Source organism: Tauraco erythrolophus, chromosome 1, assembly GCF_009769465.1.
Source record: "Tauraco erythrolophus isolate bTauEry1 chromosome 1, bTauEry1.pri, whole genome shotgun sequence".
Taxonomy (NCBI): Eukaryota; Metazoa; Chordata; class Aves; order Musophagiformes; family Musophagidae; genus Tauraco; species Tauraco erythrolophus.
In genome coordinates, this window is record NC_141465.1 from 114,653,004 (window position 1) to 114,674,001 (window position 20,998).

General features: G+C 40.1%; 1 protein-coding gene across 3 annotated transcripts in view; it reads left to right on the forward strand.

The window, feature by feature from the left end:
- The window catches only part of ATP8A2 (ATPase phospholipid transporting 8A2), a 350,180-nt gene that overhangs the window by 300,568 nt on the left and 28,614 nt on the right, over positions 1 to 20,998 (forward strand). For all 3 annotated transcript variants that reach the window (XM_086613205.1, XM_086613213.1, XM_086613221.1), the window contains one exon: positions 18,537 to 18,625. In XM_086613205.1, the coding sequence (XP_086469331.1) occupies positions 18,537 to 18,625 (89 nt within the window). The remainder of the gene's footprint in view (positions 1 to 18,536; positions 18,626 to 20,998) is intronic.

The following is a 20,998-nucleotide window of genomic DNA, read 5'->3' on the forward strand; positions in this document are numbered from 1 at the left end:
TCTGTGTGTGTGCATATTTATAGGTACACCTTTATCTTTAGTTTACTGTTTTGAATTCACTTTGCAGAGAATCACTTCTTCTGTAAGTAACTATTTTGCTTTGGTTCTCCAGACTTCAGACTATTGAATGTCTAGAACTTGCAGTTTCAGACAACGTTAGTCCTGGACTATCTTATTAAGCTCTCAGGTTAGTAAATAAGATGCAGCTTTTTTGCTGCTTCATAAAATAGCTTGGATATGGTCTTTTCAGGCTTATAGAAGGTACGTTGTTTTTATGAGCATGCCCTGGAACTTCATTGCCAAATGGCACACAGGCACAGGTTATGTTGTTTAGTTTGCCAATTTGCGTTTGGGCTTGATTTCCTGTCTTTAAAACTGTGTTAGGTAAAACACAGGATGTCTGGACTGGAAAATGAACAGAAGGCACTCAACTCCTGAAAATGCATGATCAATATATGGCGCTAGGATCAGTTTCAGAAAGTTTATTGGCATGATAATAGCTATTTTAGACTGTAACCATGTTAGAGCAATTGGATGTGGAAACACCCTGAATCTGTCAAAACAGACGTAGCAGCTGACAGTGTGTAGAAATCAATCACTTGATCTCTTTGTCAAGTGGTGTGTGAATTGTGTGTTTTGATAAAAGTAGGTTTGAACTCCTGAACTAAGATATGTGACCGTATCAAAATCAAAAATAAAACAGACCGCCCTTTCAGAACTACTTTTAACAAATACTTTTGCTAATGAAATGACAGTGGCATTTTTAATCCCCTCCATTTAGGAACTTGTGGCTCTGTGCCAGAGGAGAATATAGTAGTAGCAAAAATAATTAAGCATTTCTGTAGCAGGCTTTATTGTTGGATTGGAAATCCTTTAGAAGCAAGCGAATGTCTTCATGACCACTGTGTCACAAGTTCCATTCTGTGAATAAGGAAACAAAATTACAGATGGAGGGGAATGGGCAGGGTGAAGTACAGCTAGTAGCATGGCTTTTCGGTAAAGGTTGCGGAGGAGTTGACATACTGCAAGTAACTCTGTGAGTTGTGGCCTTTTTCAACTCAGCGTAGAAGCTTCAAGTTTACACTGAAATTTTTGCCTGGCTACGTTTTGAAAGGTTTGGAAGAGGACCACAAAATGCATGCTTATCAAAATGCTGGGGGCAGGTGTCTGTCTGGAGAGGGAATTGCGAACAGAAACAGAAGTGCTTTGGCTTTTGTTGCTCTGCTGAGACGCAGGAATCGGACACGGAACCTGACTGAAGCGTAAGCAAAGGGGGGTGGTGAGCTTCCTCTGCCAAAAATGAACAGAAAGTAGAAAGGCTAAATATGGGTTAGGAAGATCAAAACAATGTAAATATACACACATGCTGCTGTCGGTAACACAGAAGAGGTTAAAAAAAGAAAAAGCAAAGGTGGTTGTGTGAGGAAGCACCACTGTCATGTTAAACTGGGGAAGAATTTGGCTCGTTATATTTAATGTCACATCACTTATTTAGAGCCCTAAAAATAGTGTTTATAATAAAACCCCTGACACAACCATAGCTAGCATGATTCAGACGGCCCCTTTCCTTTTTTCATTTGTGGACAAAGCTCCTCCTTTGAAGAAAAGTATTTGTTTACAATTGTTTATCAGAGCAGGAAATGGATCAATTAGATGTAACTTTTTAAGTTAATTGACTGCCGCTACTAAAACCACCTGACGTGGTGCTGGTGCCAGCAATGCCAGATGAGAAATCTCATCGTTGTTGCTGTGAGAAAGGCAGGGACATGATGGGAAATGTTATTCTTGGCACTCGAAAGATTAAAAATTTTTAAATATTTATAGAGTCTTATCTAAACTACTGATTGGTTATTAGTGCCTTGAATTGAGGCATGGATGTGTGAATCCCTAGAGCTTTAGGACTGTATCCCATCTGAATGAATCTGAGCCATTAACAGAGAATTGGTGCTCTAAATCTTCCTCTAGCTGTAGATATAGCTATATCCTCCGTTCCACACTGCACTGCCTTTATATTTTTTTTCTCTTGGATTGTTTCATTAATGATCTAAAGTGTAATAAAAGCACACAAAAAAGTTTTATATTCTTCCTTCTTTGAAATATTTGACTTCAGAGCTGTATTTGTATCTTCTCTTTTTTCCTGCTGGCTTATAATTCTTTTTTGCCTGTGCAAAAGCAGAATGTCCTCATTAGCATGGTGTTACCTTGTTGCTATACTGAGTTTAGCAATCTTTTCTGCTGCAACAATACTTCCTTGCTGATTTAAGGCGTTTTTTTGGAAGGGGAAGGATTATTTTTTTTCCTGGTGAATTCCTGGCCCGTTTGGAGATTCAAGAGCTGTTGGATGCATTTGTTGGTGTTGCAAGCCCTCATTTTTCCTGTCAGTTGCAGAATAGCTCCAGCTTTTGACAGCTATAATGAGGTCTCTGGTAATGCTTCTGCTGCCTGTAGCAAATGGGCAAATTGTGGGAGCCAGGAGCCCTGTCAGGAAACCCCAGTTTCAGAGCTGAGGGAGAAACAGGAGAGCACAACATATAAGTAAAGACTACTGCCTCACCTAATCTTGAGCCTCGCAGGAAAACCTTTGAGTCTACAAGTGAGATTTAAACTGTTTGGTGTGGCTAATGTTTATCAGCTAGTTAAAAACAAAAAAAAAACAAACAAACAAACAAAAAAAGAAAACAACAAAAAACCCACAAAAAAACCCACACTTTTCCTCTCATATGATTTCCATGTTCCTGTCAAGCCTGTAGTAAAATAGGATAAAAGAGTGAATGAACTTGGGGTGTACTTTAAGGGCAGAACAGGTAGGAAAACTCTCCAAGTCAGTTACCTCAAAAATAAGTTTCAAATTCAATAGACTTGTGAGCCTAAGGCAAGCTTAACTAAACTTAAAGGAGAGCAAAACTAAGCACTTAAAATGCTATTTCAGTTCTTATAAACTTGAGTAAGCCAAAATATGGATTACTGAATTATGCATGGTTGTGAAATTTGTTTTGTAAACGTTTTCCTGCTCAGCCCAGATTCTCAGCATCCTCCTCTTCCTCTGTGTGTATGTGGCTGTCTCTGAGGGAAGAGAGGAAGGGACTTCAGGTTTTGATTTGGGCTCTCAAAGTGCTCCGAGTCACTCCTTTTCATAACAGGCTGGCCCTAGATATTCTGGAAAGTGTGTTTGTAAGGAGAAGGTGACACAATGATACTCTCTTGAATCATTGAATCATACCCCAGCTTTATGTCTGCAGCTGTGCTCACTTCTATGCTTGGGAAAAGGGAATAGTTCCCTGGGAGGATATTGTGAAGCCTCACTTTGTGGTACAAGTTCAGTAGGAAGGCACAAGTTTGGCCACAACATGTTTGTTTTGTGAGCTGAAAGCTTGTCACTTTTGAAAGAGCCAAACCCTAGAGCCTGGCACTCTGGTGTTGGTTTTTCTCTGCTAAAATGTTCTTTAAGGACCTCTACATAACGCATGTCTGCATGGAGTTAACTTTCTTCCTTTCACTTCTTGATCAAAATGCACAATGCTTTATCATCAGTTTAGTTTACTTTACTTATCTGTTAAGAAAAACTAAAAGCTTTGGAGAACTCCTGTAATGGATTTAAGTATCACTGAGACCGATGGCTACCTTGCCATGCTGTGAGAGAAGTTAGTCAAATCCCAGGTCTTATGTGCATAGGTCCTTAGTTTTCCCCATCTGAGAGTGACAGAGAAAGTAGTCGTATATAATTGTGTGACATGGTCACCATTTTGAGGCAACGGGATTATTCATTAGAATGTCTGTTAGATACTCATGATGAAGACCTTATGCATGCTCAGTAGGTTAGAAGAAACAGATGAAATGCTTTTTAGCAGCGTCTGTCTGTGGAAACCAGCATCCCTGATAACAGCTGGTGACTGTCCCAGAGAACTATCAACTCTGTTCATATTCTCAAGTCCAGCTTTCCAGCAGGCTGGGCTTCACTGAGTGACACCACCTGAAGGATGAACACAAAATTATGAGACTACAAAATTTAATATGAGAGCAATGGAGGAGTGGGTTCTAGTAGGTAGAGGAAGCAGAGGGGATCTGGGAGTTGTAAGAGTTAGAAGATGGGTAGAGGTCAGTGCAGTGTCAAGGGGATTGGGCCCCCCTCACTGTTATGTATCCTCTCAGTCTTGCCCAATTGATTGCATTTCATAATAGAGGAAAAAAAAATGCTTTCTCCCTGGCACTCTCAGTTTCTCCTTTATCTGCAGCCTCCAGCTGATACCATCTAAATAATGCGTATTTGATCCCAATATAGGTATCTAACTTACTGTCTTGGCTGTAGCAAGGCACAGGGACAGACGATTAGGAAGAGCGTAAGAATAGAAAAGGATATAATGGTACTTCTGTGGTGTAGTCTCCCAGGGATTCAACACCTTGAAACAGTCCTTTGCATTTATTAAAACTCAATGGGTTTTTCATCCAGGAAGCAGCGTAATTTTAAGTTCAAGTTAAGCTTTTGAAGTAATGTGGTGGCTCTCTGGTCCACAACAACCTGCAGGAATTCTGTGCTGTATATATGAAAGCATATTACCTCTAACTAGTTTTGAACTTGCCACTGGCTGTCTGATCTGGTGACCCCAGTCCTTGTACTGGAGGAAGAAAGGAGTGATTATTCCGTTTACCTGCTTTCTGCCGTTCTTGTCTTTACAGGCCTTTGTATTGTCTCTCTTCTCCATGTTCCTATAAACAAAAGTCACCACATTAGTCATCACTCATATTGAAGCCATGCCATACTCTGATTATTTTTGTTGCCTTTCCTCTCAACCTTTTCTAATTCTCCAGTGTCCTTTTTGGAATGAAGAGAGCATGTAGATGAAGCACAGGGTTGATTGTTTTTTGGTTTTTTTTTTTTAATAGCAGCAAAATATTCAAATTTCTTCTATCCCATTCGTAATAAATCCCAACACTTAGTTTGCTTTTTTGGACTGCTGGGTAACAGGATCCCATCCCTAGGCCTTCACCTGACTATTGCTACTATCACTTCCCCCATGTCTCTCACTTTTCACTTAAATATACTAAATTTTATGTTATTGAACAAAAAGTCCTTTTGCCATTCTTTCTGGTTGGTTTTTATTATTTTATGTGCTCTCTGAGGGAGATGATATCCTCTCAAACTGTTGCCTTGCTATTCACTCCTTTCCTAGACCATCTGTGGATATCTTGGTAGGCACAAATTGTAGCACAGATGTCTGTAGGACTCTCCTAATGATCTCTCTCCCTTAAGAACACTGCATTTGTACTCCTGCTGTTGGTTTTGTGTTATTGAACTGGTTACTCTCCTGTTCAAGGACCTTTCCCATTTACCCTGTGGTACCTTATTTTCTGAAGCTCTAATCAAGGGCTCAATCAAGGTGGACCAAGCAGAATTTGGAAATCTGAATAAAAAGAAGTTATCTGGTGAGGAAGTCTGTTTGACTCGGACAAAGAGATTGTTTGTACCATGCCTAGAGTTTTACTTGTTTTTCTCTGATGTAGGCACAGCAACAGGGTGGTGGAAGTCCCTTTGAAGGCACTTTTTGCCCCTAGCATTCTGCCTTACAAGGAAATTTCTGGTGGAGCTGGCTTCACCTGCCCTTGGCCCAAAACTCCTGTGTGATGTTGGGGAAGCTGCCTTAATTGCCACGAATGCTGGTTTTCCATACCTATAGTATGAAAAATAAAGTTTCTTACTTCACAGGCATGGTGTAGTGCTCAAATTCTTGAGCAGCATAGTTCTTGCTGGAGAGCCCGGCATAGAAAAAAAACTGGGAAATGCAAAATATTGCAAATATTTTATCTAGTTCTACTTGAACATCAGTGTGACCCATGCTCCAAAGTTGCTTAAGTGTTCTTGAAAAATACCACAATCATTAGCAAGCGGCCTGCAGTGTAATTGCTGGTCAGACGTGTACACAGGGAGGAGGGGGAGGTCCCCACCAATGGCCCAGGTAAACCTCCAGAGTCCCTAAAGGGGGAAAGCAATGGTTTAAATGAAAAGATTGCTGGCAAGCTTTTTAAAAATCAGTTGTCTCTGATACTCAAAGACTTGAAAGGCTTTGAGGTTTGCTTCCAGTGTCACTGATACAGCTTTGGAAAACCTAAATACTTTCACTTTTTTAACATTAATTCTAAAATTACTGATTTTAATTGCTGTACTTACAGGCTTTAAGCAGAATGTCATCAGCCACCTTTTTCACTAGCCAGGCGGAAACTATTTTAAACTGTTCGTGATGGTATACTGCTGACCTTAAAGAGTAGCCATACGGGAGTGTTTCTTTTAAAACTACAGACAACATGGCGTTGTAGGATTTTTGCACACAAAAGAAAATAAACCAGGTCAAAATAGGTCAAACTTCAGTCTTCCAGTGTGAAGAGCATCTATTTTAAGTGGAAGATGAGAAATTAAATGGTAACTGTTACCCTGAAATGAAAAATGGTGCTGTTTATGTATTTAATTGGTCAGGGTTTGTAATGGAGCTTTGAATTCTGCTGCTGTCGGATCTTGTACTGCTGCTGTCAATCACGTTTTTTCTCTTTCTTAAAAGACTCGTGGTAAATTTATTTTGGATAGTTCCTTAGCAGGTGTTTCCTCGACGTTACGAATGCTTTAAATGAGAACCGCACTCCACGTCCGGAGTTCCCAGCTGGGATCGCAGAGCAGCCTGACCCGGCGCTGGGGTGTTTGCCCATCTGCGGCCGCGCTGGCAGCCGGCGCTGGCGGCTCCCGCCGGGCCCGGCCCGGGCGCAGAGCAGATGTCAGGGATTAGGGGGGAGGATTCGGGGAGGCTTTCGTTCTGCGCGTCCGCGGAAGTAATTCATTGTGGAGACGCAGACAGGGCCTGCTGGACCTGCATGGAGGAGTCGGCTGAAATGGGTCTCGGTGGGTCTGAGTATCTGAATCAAAACCAAATGTTTTCCTGCTACCTTTTAATTAAAGCGAAGGCATAAATCAGTATCATAAAATATTGCCAACCATATCCTGGGCTGCATCCAAAGAAGTGTGGCCAGCAGGTCCAGGGAGGTGATTCTGCCCCTCTACTCTGCTGTCGTGAGACCCCACCTGCAGTACTGCATTCAGCTCTGGAGTCCTCAAAACTAGAAGTACATGGAGCTGCTGGAGCAAGTCCAGAGGGGGGCCACAAAGATGATCCAAGGGCTGCAGCACCTCTCCTCTGAAGACAGGCTGAGAGAGTTGGGGCTGTTCAGCCTGGAGAAGAGAAGGCTCTGGGGTGATCTTATAGCAGCCTTCCAGTACTTAAAGGGGGCCTACAGGAAAGCTGGAGAGGGGCTTTTTACAAGTGTGTGTAGTGATAGGACAAGGGGCAATGGATTTAAACTGAAAGAGGGTAGATTTAGATTAGATCTAAGGAAGAAATTTTTTATAGTGAAGGTGGTGAGGCACTGGAACAGGTTGTCCAGAGAAGTTGTGACTGCCCCATACCTGGAGGTGTTGAAGACCAGTTGGATGAGGTCTTGAGCAACCTGATCTAGTGGAAGGTGCCCTCCCTGTCCATGGTGGGGGAGCTGGAACTAGATGATCTTTAAGGACCTAAATCATTCTATGATTCTAAAGTAAAGTTAGTACACCAAATGGTATTGTACTTCTACAGTGTTCTTCCCAACAAAACAGCTGGCAATTTGAGTCTTTTAAAAATGGTGCTACCTGGTACGCTGCAGATGGAAAGATTACCTGGTCCACCTTGCTAGGAAGGGGCATGGAAGCAGGAGGCAGCTGTGCTGCCTGCCCTGAGACTGGGCATCCAGGAGAGCCTCTTCGCTTTGAACTAGTACTTGTGGTTGTCTTACCGTTTTGTCGCTGTTTCATGGTTAAGAGAGAGAACGTTTCCTGTGGGACTACCTGTCTTCAACTGTTAGGTATGTCTCTAGCTCTTGGGTTTTGAATGTTGTATGCTGAGAAATCAGCCGTCTGTGTAAAAATAGAGGTTGCACAAGGTGATCAAGACTGAGCGGTGCAGATGATCTGCCATGGCATTAAGTGTCCCCTACAGACATCGAATACTGCACCACATACCCATGAGGCTTGGCAGGCATCTCTGTGGGCTGGGAAGCTAACTTTTGGCTGCGGTTCATTTACTTATATGTTGAAAGAAGGCATCTGTAGCTGTGATTTGCAATGTGATGTGGAAAAGAGAATTTGTATAAATTGCTACTATATTGTGCTGTTGTTACGAAGTTTTCAGTAAAGGGTGAAAGGAAGAGTGCATCTCCAGTGTTTGGCAAGAGAGTGTGATGAGAATCATTGCAAATGTACTTCATACATGATAATACAAGGTGCAAAGATACGGTGGCTGTATGAAGAGGTTGCATGTGCTCAAGCAATGAAATAAATTGCTCTGGGAATGAAAATGAAGGAAAGAACCAAGGTTTTATAGAAAAAGTACCCATTTGTGGAAAGAATCCATTGATCTGAGTTGGACTACAGTCATGCTAAATTAATCCCAAGTCTTTAGGGCCTTCAAGAGAGACAGTATGATAGTAAAGAAAACTTGGAGCTAACTGTATTCCATATATGTTTTTAAGAACATAACCATGAGTGAAGATAAAATCCCAGGTGAATATGTAGTGACTGAGCTAGTGAACTATTCTTCCTGGAGAAATATAGTGTGGGGAAGTAATGACTGTTATCTGATGCAAGTCAACTATTGCTATAACAGATTAAGATCTATAAAATTGAGTTTATAGGACATAATTTTGCAGAATGCAGAGCCTCCTCTATGGAAGTGATGTACATTCAGCTGCTATTGACTTCAGTGAGAATTCAACCTGCTCGTTGATTTATAAGCCTATGGTCCAGTTTGAAAAACTGGAAAAGATCTACTTCTCCGATCCTTGCAGTTACTAGATCTAATTCTTGCTATATGGTTATCAGCCATTTTCTGGAATTCTTGAGCTATTAAGGAATCTACAAAATGTAAGACACGGGGAATAGTGTTATCCTGATAATCTTAAATCATATCAGGAAATAACTTAAAACCAAAATATTAAAACCCACAGTGCTTTCCATTTGTGGGTTTCAGTACTGTAGCTCACTGCAAGCAGTAAACCATGTGTATAGTCGCAGTACTTTCTGACAAGCTGCCTGCAAGCGTAGGTGTCTGTGTGCCCCATATAGGTTGCTACATCAGGGCTCTGGAGAGCAGCAGTCTTGCTAAAGCCAACTTATTTGCCAGATGTGGGGACAACATGCAGAATCTAATTTCAACTAATATCGATTAGAGCTTTGCCACTGGCTGTTCCAGATTTTTGTGTGCTGTAGAGCTTGAGATTTGGTCAGCAGCTTCAATCAGAAGACAAAATTGTTTGGATGACTCAGATGAGTGGATAGATACCCAATATACTTACCGGAAATATTTAATAATGTAGCTTAGTTAATGTAGTTTGTTTTCTTTTTTAATCTGCTCTCTCAAGGTGGTCTATAAAAGCACAAAAATGTTTAGCACAAAGATACATTCAGTGAGAAAACAAATAGAAAAGGAATAAATGCAGTCTTCAAAGATTTTTTTTTTTAAGTCTGTAAAACAATCATGTGAGATGAGGGAAAGTGTGATTTGATGCTAATATAAAAAAGCTATTTTTTATTATACTACTTAAACGGTTGTTGAAAAAAATTGCTTTCAAAACACTCCAGTGAGATTGACTGTATTTTCTGTATTTTCTCTGAGGTTAGGACACATGCACAAATTCATACCATGAAACCATGGCAGAGGTGGAATAAGACCAGGGTTCCTTAAAATGGTCTTTCTGCTCTTGGTAGAGCACCTTTTTACTCAGGGATGCTACTTTGCTAATATGAGGGAGGAGGGAGTATCTTGAAACAAATGTGTTTTATGTGAGGAAGCCAGTGCTGTTGCAGTAGCACAGTTGGAAAATTTCAACACACAAAGTCATGAAATTTGAAGGTTCTGGCACTTTTTGTAGGAGTGACTTGGCAGGTTGTACAAATATCTTATATCTTCACTGGCAAGGAACGGCTTCTGCTAAACATAATTACTTCCTTGGAGTTTTAAATTCAAAGGTGGGTTCTGTAAAATTTAATTTTTTTCCCCTTCAGCTTTCATGATAAAAGCACAGTTATTAAATAAAGGCAGCTACTATACAAGAGTGGTTATACACAGAAAAGGTTATAGGCACCAAACCAGAAGTGGTTACATGCTGAACATGACTGCAAAAGGAGAAACATAGTGTAAAGTATAGATTTCTTTTTATATGCAGAACAGAATTTTATACTAAAGCGCATGAAACAGTGAACAAGACAAACTGTTTTATTGTCAGGTTTATCAAAGTTAGTGTTTCGGATTCACTTTGTTCTTTCTATTCATGCCTGTGTTGGTTTCATTTGAGGGAGAAGTAAAGAAAAACTGCAAAGATTCTAAAAAAATGTCTGTAGGAGTGACTTTGCTTTCATTCTGGGAAGCACACTTTCATACAGATTTTGCTTGGGCTCAGTGCAGTTACAGCACCATGGTAGGTCACCACCCATCAGCAGGTACCTACCCATAGTCTACTCTCCTGCCTCCTCAAGTGCGAGTTCATCTTAAACCGCAATAAAAGATGATATGTTGTTACACAAGAGACATCTCAGAAAACTCAATCTTTTGATGCAGAGTAGTATCAAGCCTGGCTCGGGTGAGGAAGAATAAATCTGGGATGCCATCAACAGTGTCCTCGGCATCAGGTTTTTTCAAGATGTTCATGGTCTGCAAGAATGTGTGTAAAGGAATGAGTGACTTTTATTCAGTAACTTTAATTTGTGCTAGGGGAGCTCAGACTAATGCAGAATGATATTTTTAGATTTTTTTTTTTAACCAGGGATGATAATCAGCGCCTGGTGCCATTTACCTAAAGATTTACTGAGGTATTTTATCCTCTTGAAGGAGAGGGTTCTTTGGTTAATGAGATCTGTGCTCTCTAATAAAATTTCAGGAGTCCACTTACATCCATTTACTTGGAGCATGATTTTACTACTGATTTTTAACCAACAGTCTTCTGCAAATGACTTTGAAGAAACATTCATTTACATTTTTTTGTTGAGCTTAATGTAACCAATAATGGAAAAGGAACGACAGGCTGCATGAAATTGCATCAGAGTTTACACTGCCAGTGAACCATAAAATCAAATTAAAACACCATCTGATTAATTTTCTTAATTCTCTGTTATCAGAGTAATAACGGAGAGTAACATGGACAGGCTCCTTGCTTAATTGGTAGTGTTGTATACTAATTAAGTAATGAGCTGTAGTGATTTTTTTCTCAGGCAAGGCTGCCTATGTAGAATGTTTTTTAGTTAACACAAAACAGAGCTTATTTACACCCTTTGGGACACATTTGGCCAATGATATAGTCATTTGTGTATCAAATATTAATTTCTGTACATTACATTAATAGAATAAAAATAGGTGGCTAACTTGCTGTGTTCTTCCATTATGGAAAAATAGTTCCTAACAAGAAAATGAAAGAGAGTAGAAGATCTGAGGATTTCACTGTGCTCCTATGGTGTTATAGTTCTAACTAGTTTCTCCAAAGTCATGGCAGTGTATGTGAAGTTGTGTTGGTTTTTCTTCCTCCCTTGAAGATACTAATTTTTTGTTTTATAGCTTTGTATTGCAAGTTTTCTCATCGTGAAAGAACTTCGAGCGATTTGTCTGCTTTGAGTTGCCATTATATTTTCCTGGGTTTTCTGTACTTAGTTTTTATTTTCATGCTTTCTTTTAACCATCGTAACTAGCAACTTCTGTAATGAAAAGCTTCTTGCCTGAGACCTGTATCTCAAAATATCTAGGGCTTTACTAGGAATGCCAAATATAGGCCTTTGTGATAGTGTGTTGGCATTTTTCTTTCTGCTCAAAGTTCTACTCCTGTCATCCTTCCCTTTGTTTATATCCAGGTATTACATTAAAATTACTAATAAACTTGATAACTCACGTTAGAGAAGCTAGACAGTGGATAGATTTCTTACTCAAGACTTCCATATGGTTTTAAGTATGACTGGCAAAATTAAGGAAAAGGGGTAAAATATCTGAGTGAGGTATCTGATTTTTTTCTTTCCTCCTTTTACTGCTCTCAAGGGGATACGGCTGTATGAGTGGAGCCTGGGAGAAGGAGGAAATCGGTTTGAGACTGGACCAGTATGTCATTGTGTTAAATCCAGCCAGCCAGTGAGATCATTGTTTTCATCTGAGTCATTTTAGAATGAAAACTCTTACATTATGGAAAACATTGCACATCTTTATTTCAGACATGGAAATAGCCAGCCGACCTTTCAGTGGTGGAACTCCGCTGTTTTCATTTGAGGTACTCCTGACTCCCAGTGGTGTAAGCAGGAGAGGAAATCAAATTCTTTTACCTCATTTTTTAACACTTTGCCACTAACCCAAAGGAGTTATTCTTTAGGCACATTTCCAGCCAAGATGCTTGTTGAAGAGGGAGCTGGTAAATCTGTTGATCACACCTGTCAGCCCTGAATCTAGTAAATCTGTCCAGCCTGGAGCTGGCTGCAATTATAATGGGGGGAAAAAAGTTCTTAAGCACCGACTCACATTGAGGCTAGATTATGTTCCAATGTGCACAGGAAAATCCTTGAGACTGCATTCTTGGATATTGATTGTATTTCATACACGGGCTTCAGTAGGCTCAGTGTCTGTGTAGTATGATTTAATTGAGGGACTTGGGCAATCTGCCCAGCTCTGCAATTGATTTGTGTGACCGTGAGCAAACGCTGTCATCTCACTGCGCTTGGATTTTAATATATTTGGTCTTTCAGGTAAGTCTGATATTTATAGCACTTTAAGGATCTTGTATAATACAGTAATTATAACAGAATTTGTGTATTTTGTACAATATAACAGCACAAAGTGGAGATACTAATCATTCTGTATAAGTTAGTAGAAATAGTAGGAGGTTTTGACTGAATCTAACAAATGCTGTTCTATCGTTTAAAGTGGGAGAAGGCCATTGCTAGTTGGTGCCTTCAGAATAATTTATGATAAATAGATTGCTATATGACACAATATCTTCCAGTTGTTGCACGGCACACGCTTACAGTGTTAGTATGCAGCAAGTCCTATGTCTTAAGATCTATTCAACTGCTTGGTTGATAAGGCTTTAATATTTTTGCCCTTTCAAGATTAAACTTCCAGGTCTTTTGAAACAAGAAAATTCCCCAGTGCTGGCACTGAATCATGCAGTCTTAAGAGGACCCAGAACATGCAGAGGGTGCACAGCACAGTAAAGGAAAATGGGTCTGGGTAATGGTCTGCAAACTGTATAAATGCATCAGGTATTTGCAGGGGACTTTGCACAGTGGTATTGTTTATAATTGGTGATGTTTTTTTCATGCATGGGATCTATTCCTCTTCCTACTGAAGTTAGACTTCAAATTTACTCATGAAAAGCATTAAAAAGACCCCCATTCATCTGCAGCAAAGATGTCTAAGCTGTAACATCACTAAAAATGCAACAATTTTGAAATTGGAGTAGAGTGTGTTTAACTTTCTCTTGAAAATATTTCCTAGACCTTTAAAGCTGTTTCTGAATCAGCCCTATTGCTACAAAGCAAATGAAAGGCAGTCTTTCCCAGGAATCTGGGAGTTTTCAGAGTAAAGTAGGAGAATTGCTGTGATGTCTCCCAGTGTTAATGCCTGAGCTTCTCATGGAGAATAATATATTAGTCCATACACCATGCCATCAGGTGAGGCATTGGGACTTCAAGATAAATGGAGAGGGATTGTTTGCCCAAATTACCAGGACCCTGTCATTGGTGGGAAAATGACTGATACTGAGACCCTAGCAGTAGGACCTCAGAGCAGTGGGCTGAGGCAGGCTTTGAAGACGACTGCCATCATCAACTGAATAACAAACATGCTTCCAAGTGACTTGTCTAATGTGGGATGGGAGCAGTGACCCCTATGCCAGCTCTAACCCTTCTAAAGTGGTGTGCTCAGACCAAGCCACTGGTCTAGAACTGATGGAGGAGAGGTACTGGCAGACATGTCCACCTAGTGCATCTCAGTGGACACCTTAAGGTGGAGTTAACTGCCTGCTGGTGATGCACTGCTTTCTGTGTTGGTTATTGGGGCAATGCAGATGGGGCAGCAGGGCCAAGGCAGCTCCAGACATATCTCTGTTGTCAGTTGGATCCTTCAGTGTCATAGGTGTCTAGATCAATAGTATCTCAGTGATGGCAGTGAACATTTCTTGTGGTGATGTTATAAGTGAATCACTCCCAGTAATCCTGTAGCCATCATCTTCCTGTCTCTTTTCCCAAGTGCTGCCAAAGGCAGTGCCGTGCTATCATCCACATTTGACTAGTGGGGACCAGAGTGATCTGACTGCAGGTTGGACTTGGATCCCTGGTGTGTAAAGCTGGAATTTGAATGAGTATGAAACCATAGTTGTGCAGCTTATTGGGTCCTTATCCATGCCTTGTGCAAGCAGCTACTATCAGGATCCAGGCACACTTCCAGTAGTAACTTTTGTTGCACTGTAAATACGAGACCAGCAGTGTTCACGTGATCTTATACTGTCCATTTTTTATCAGAGTTAGGATGCATGGATATATAAGGAAATTAAGTAATAAAAAGCTTTTATTATTCAAAATGTGAATTTAAATTTTGTCTCACTTTTCTTGAATGATCTAAGATGATTGAGACCTTTGTTTAGTTTGTCTGAATCAATAACCGTCCCCAGTTTTTGGCTAACCATGCTGTGACAAGAATACCAAACCACTGTGAATACCTGACTTCCCACTCTGGGCACTTCTGGCCACCTTGTTCTCCTTGGAAGTTTTGTTGAAAATAGTGGCACCACCTATTGGTGGAGGAGTAAAACTGTGAACACATCTTACTTGCCTACTAAGAAAGAAGAGTAAAATGGAGAAAGGAGTTTGAAATGTATTCCATATTGCAATTTAAGATTATTTTTTTAAAGGAACCTATTCCCTGTTTGATATGCTTGTGTAGAGCATGTCCTTGATTTCAAAAAAACAACTAAACAAAAACCAAACAAAAAAACCTTAACCTGGGTTTTCTAAAATAATACTGTGAAGCATATCATCTTAGTTGTTCTTACTGGCTGCTACTATTGTGCTTTTTTTTTTTCCTTGCACTATGTTTAAAAAAAAAAAAGTACTCACCCTTAAAAAGCAGTTTAGAAGTGGTTAAAGGTATTGGGATGTAAATGGTTTGCTACTCAGCTGAAATAACTGGAGCTAGGATTTTTCTTGTTCCCTTTCTTTCGTTTTAACAAATGTTACCACTCCTTTAAAATAAACTATTTTACTGTGGCAGCCTTGTCAGTGCTTGGAAGAAGGTCTACTAATGGCAGCAGTTTAAGCTGCAATGTCTTCAGCAGGAGGACTTGCATTAGTCTCAAGTGTTTTGGGGATGCCATGTGATGAATGGTTTCTGGTAGTTGGCTTTGGATGTGCTAGTCATTAATGTTTACATTAGTAGACAGAATGAAAATTACTTTGTTGAGTATCATGGGGCCTGTGTGATGACAGAGCTGGTCAAATTTTCAATTTGTTTAGAAAACAATTTATTTTTCTCCTCCTCCCTGTGACCTTCTAAAAAAAAGAAGAAAAAAATGGTGGTTCCTGTATATTAGCTCTGCTTTTCTTATCTGGGGGAGATAAGTGATAGCAGAAGGGTGTTATTCGTTGAGACTGGGTATGGAGATGCTGTGTTTGGCTGAAGATGTGTTGCAGTACTGTCTTCACTGCTGTCATGAATAGCTAAACAACTGGAATGGAGGACAGCAACAGCTGTGAAGCCTGAGGAAGGCTTTGTTGCAATATATAGGTGTTCTTACTATAGCTTCTGATCATCAGCCCTGTATCCCACCAGTTGGACAGTATCCTAAAAATGCTGTCTTTGGATGTGTCCAGAACATCTTAGGTGGTTTCCAGTGAATCTTCTGCTGAGGAGCTCCGGTCCTGTGAGCAGATGGTGTAACCTTGCCAGAGAGGAGGCAGAGCTCAGAGGCAGAGCTGTGCGTGCAAGACAAGCTGGTTCACTGTCATGCAGCATAGCAGTCATACAACTCCAGGAGGAAACTAGAGATGAGCAGGGAAGAAACCTTCCAGATGAGTTCCGAAGTGGAGTAGAATCTTGAAGCAGATTGTGTGGAAAAAGGCTTGTCAGTAGTCAAGCGAGTGTCTGACAGGGTTCAAATGAGATGAATAATTTTACTGTTATGGTGCAGTTTGTGGACAGAATAATACTTGAGTAAAATGCATAATTGCAGGCAAAAAGTTTAGCTTGAGGTTTTTTGATGTTGAGCTTAACCCATGAGCTGTCCAAATTCATAGCCATTGATTGAGTTGTCAATGTTTATAACACCATAATAGCATTTAAACTTCTGCTGGACACGTACTCGGATTGTTCTGTGCTTTCAAAGGGTGTCGAGTTACTTTCAGGTAGAAAAGCCAAAAGTGGAACATAAAATATTTGAAGCAAAAATAGCATAAAATGCATCTAGAATACTATGGCCCTTTTTTAGCCTTTATTTGCACAGGCAATGGAAGGGCTCTCAGTGGAAACGCTGATGTGATTAAACTGCTAGCATTTGCAGGGTCACAGCCAAAGAAAAGCCAAACATGAGGATAAATCTCGTTATGTTTTGCCACTGTGTTATTACAGTTCAGCTCTTTAGCTAACAATAAAGTTAAGATTCCCCTTATTCCTGCACATCCTTTTCCTTAAATACTCATAGATCAAAACTGCCCATACACTTCTGGGATTCTCATGCAAAAGTAGGCATGAGGGCTCGCAAATAACTGAGAGCTGATTCTGGGACTGGAATGTGTTTGCTTACCGTCTGTGTGGGTGGTTAAGTGTCTGTAAATGTTTTAGCACAGTCTAGCTTGCTCTTGGTTTCGGTACAAGATTTGCCACTGATCTGTCAGTCCAGTGACAGCGCAGAGGATTTAACATTCAAAAGTGAAAAACACTTTTGGAAGTACTTGTGACTTGGCAATCCAAGGGCAAGTTGCTGCTAAGCGTTACTGAGGTGTGAGGTGGACAACTTTAAACAGAGATCAACACTGGGAGAAGACGGTGGGTGCTACAGGTGGATGTCCTGGCGAAGCAATGTGATGGCTTTTCTCAGCTTTAAAGCTTTACTGTAGTGAGTGGTGGAAGCTCCTTCTGTTGTGATCAACCATGTTTGTCTTACAAAGGGTATAAAAAGAATTTTGTCTTCTCACAATGTGTTTCAAACGCTAGTAGGTGTTTTGTTTGGTTCCATGTTCTGTAGCTCAACTTTATTTTTGTTTAAAATACCCTGATGCTTCAGCGTTGCAGGCTGCTGCTCTCCGTGCCACAACAGCGAGGCACAGCCGAGCCTGTGTTACGCTGGTGAGACAGCTGCTGTAGTTCGGTGCCATGGGTATAGACCTCCCTGCCTTCGGCAACATCACACCTGAACATCGGGAGATACGTGCATGCGTGTTACATGTGGCATACAACGTATTGAGAAGTAAAGGTTTTGGGAAAGGGATATGGCAGCGTCCATAACTGGCAAGAGAGCAGAATGTGGCTAGCCACTGGAAATGCCGTTGACGCCTTTCAGCCCGTTTTAGTTGTGTGCTGCACACGAGTCATTACAAAAATAAAGTATTTTCTGTTGCTAATGTATTAGAGAATTTAAATGATTCTGATGGGAAGTGTGCGTGTGTGTACGTGCAAGAGATGGTGAGGTTGTCTCAAGTCTTCCATGTAGCAAGCCCAGGCCTTACTCTCCATTAACTTATCTGTATAAGATTCTAATGACCTAAAATAGCATTTCTGTAAATAGTGCTATATTTCAACTTTGTTCCATAACTATGTGTGTATACTGGGTCTTGCAGAGTTTCCAGATATCTTCCTTCTCAAATCCTACCGAGCTTTTTCTTCAAGCATTACAACAATGAGAAAAACGCAAATATAAACTTTGAGCTCTTTGTTTGTAAAAAAAGCCATTTGCGGGACAGGAGTGAATCTTTCCCACCCTGGGTTTCAGGCAGCAGTAGTTTGAACAGGAAGTACTGTATTTAAGTGGAATACAACTGAAACATTTTAGTGAGAAATGTATTTTTTTTCATGTCAGTTTGCTGTTCGGAGATCTGGAACAGTGGGTAGAAAGAAAGTAAGCAAAGAGTAGAAAAGATAGTCAAAAGTGCAAGCTAAATATACTTATGGTGCTGCTCTTCATGAGTGAAAATGTATCTGCCTGGATCCACAAATTAAAATTGGTGGAGGATTTGGTCAAATCTCTTGATTATTTTTTTTTTTGAGAATTTCTAAGGAGTTTGAGGTCATAAGGAGTGATCACAATAAGAAATGCCATTGCTGTTTATTAATTATAGGCCTAACTTCTGTTAAGAGTTGAGATTTCCCACCACTGTGAAGTATCAATATCACCTAGACCATGGATGCAGTACCTGCTTGATGCCATCACCTTACATTTTCCTTGTAAACAACCACTTAACGTGTGATGACTTGAAAATACTCATGCTTTGTTTATTTTCTTCACAGGCTGGAATGGTGTTAAGATGTGGATACTTCTGGTTTGGCTTGTTTCTTGTGCCCACTGCGTGCCTTGTTAAAGATGTGGCATGGACAGCGTAAGTCCCAAACTAGTCCTCTTGATGTTGTGGGAATTATTCTGTATGCACACGTCCAGTCCAGTATTGTTCTGCAAAGAACTACAAAGCCTTTCAGTGAGTGCAAAATGATGGTACTCCTTTGGAAGACCTCTAAGCCAAGTGAAGTGGGAGGCATTTCTCACCTACCAATGTAAATAGAAATGTGAGAGAATGAATAGTTAGTCCTGAATCTGAAGGAGACAGCCTTGTCTGAGTAATGAAGTTGTGTCATCTTACAGTCTGCCCTTTAGTTAAAGGGAAATTTAAATCAGACATCAGAGACTTCCTGTTCCTAAAAAGGAGCAGATAATTTGTTCAATTTGACTAAGGTTAGGTAGAAAGGAAAAATGAGACACTGTAATCCATACCCAGTAAGCTTCCATTCATTGCCAGCTGCTCTTTAGGTTCTCCTTCGACAGTGGGTCTTCCAAGATTTGACTGAGAGAGGAGGAATACTCTGCACTCTATGGCTGAAATAAAGTCTTAATTCTCTTGCTGCCCAGAGAGGAGGAACAACCCTTGCGAAATACAAACCTGTGTAATCCCCTTCTCGTGAAACTCTGTGATTTCAAAGCATTGTGAAAGGCAAGCAATTTAAAGAGAAGCAACTTACCTTCTCTACCATTGCAATTTGAAATGCAGAGGTATTGTTCTCATTTAAAATTCCTGGTGGTTTGTTTAGCTTGCTTTTAAATGTCTTGAACACCAAAGCTTTCATCCTTTCCTTTGGAAAACTGTGTTACAACCAAGAAGGTTTTATTACATGGATATGTAACAACCTTATGCAAGGAGGACCCAGGACATTCCAAATCTGAGGTAAAAAGGCAGATCCTAGCTGGAGTGAAGAGAGAATATAGGTTAGCTTGTCACTTGTCACAAAGGGTTGTAATGAAAGCATCGTAACACTTTGTTCCAGGAATGAGCTGTCAATCAGCCAAGGAAGATTCTTAAAATCATAGAATCATTTAGGTTGGAAAAGGCTTGTAAGATCAAGTCCAGCCATAAAACTAATACTTTCAGGTCCACCAGTCTACTTTACAGAGAAACGCAGGAAATACTGAAAGAGGCAGAAAGCTTCCCAAATACAGGCACGTTTCAAACACTAGCATAAAAGGATAAATCAGGTCATATGCATATATCTGAAAATCTCTTTTTTTTTTTTCTTCCTATGAGGTTGATAGCACAGCTAAATTAAACTGGTAGTAGGCAAATCTACCAATCAGTAAGTACTTAAATGTTTTCCTATTTTCTTTCACAGCTTAATTTTCATGAGCTACGCTGATAAATTTAAAACTAGGAATCATAATGTAAAATTTCTGTTAAGGACAAACTATAATTTAATAATCTAGCACACTAGAGGGTTTTTGTTACACTCATTAAAATTCTCCAATTGAAAATGATTTTAAAACTCTAAAGTTGAGGCCAAAAATCTTAAAATTTGTTTACTATAACGGGCTCTGCTCCTGTGTCAGGCATTATTTAAAATTACCTGCTCAGAAGTCAGTGGGACTACTTTTGTGATAAAAGCTAAATAGGAGCTGAACTGTTTACAGCATCAAGGATCAAATATATATTTAAGTATCTGAGATTATGCTTTAGTTTTTGAAATGTTTTCATGATAATTAAATGCCCCGAAGTTGTCCTCTATTTTTATCAGTTTTTTGGCAAAAATGACTCAAGAATTGTAAAACAGGCCAGACCAAGGCAGGCTCATCCTCAGCTATTAGTTATTTAAAACTCTGATACTGACTCAGCCGGTTCTTTAGTATTTCTTAGAGAAATCTCAGCAACATAATCCTTTCAGTGGTTCAGACCAAGAATGTACAGAGATTGTGAAGCTCTCAAGACAAACGTGTATGATTGATACACTGGATACTTTCCCAACAGTTTTTAAACAGGAGGCTCGTATCAACATTAAGCAAAACATCTGTTCTCCAAGCAGGACTTCTCTTTTTTTTTTAACCCATCACTGAAAAATTAACACCATTAACATTTAACTAGGATAAATGAAATGACACAGCTATCAGCACTGCCATATGGAAGGAGTAAAGGTCTGTTTCCTTTCCAAGAGGCTTGCCATTCAAAACTTGAGCCCAAGGCCTTTGGAAATCAGCCGGCACATTTCCACTGTAGTGGTTACACCACATTGCTGTCTGTAATTCAGCAGAATCTGATTTTGGCCATAAAATTCCAGCAGCTCCGACTTCTCATGGTCGCGGAATTTTTCCCTTTCAGTTTCTTTTGGACATGAAGCGTATGTCTGCAGAAAGAGCATCCATGTGACCCAAAAGGTACATGTCTGATTTCAGTACGAAATACTGCCAGAAAACCATAAATACAGTACAGAGTTTT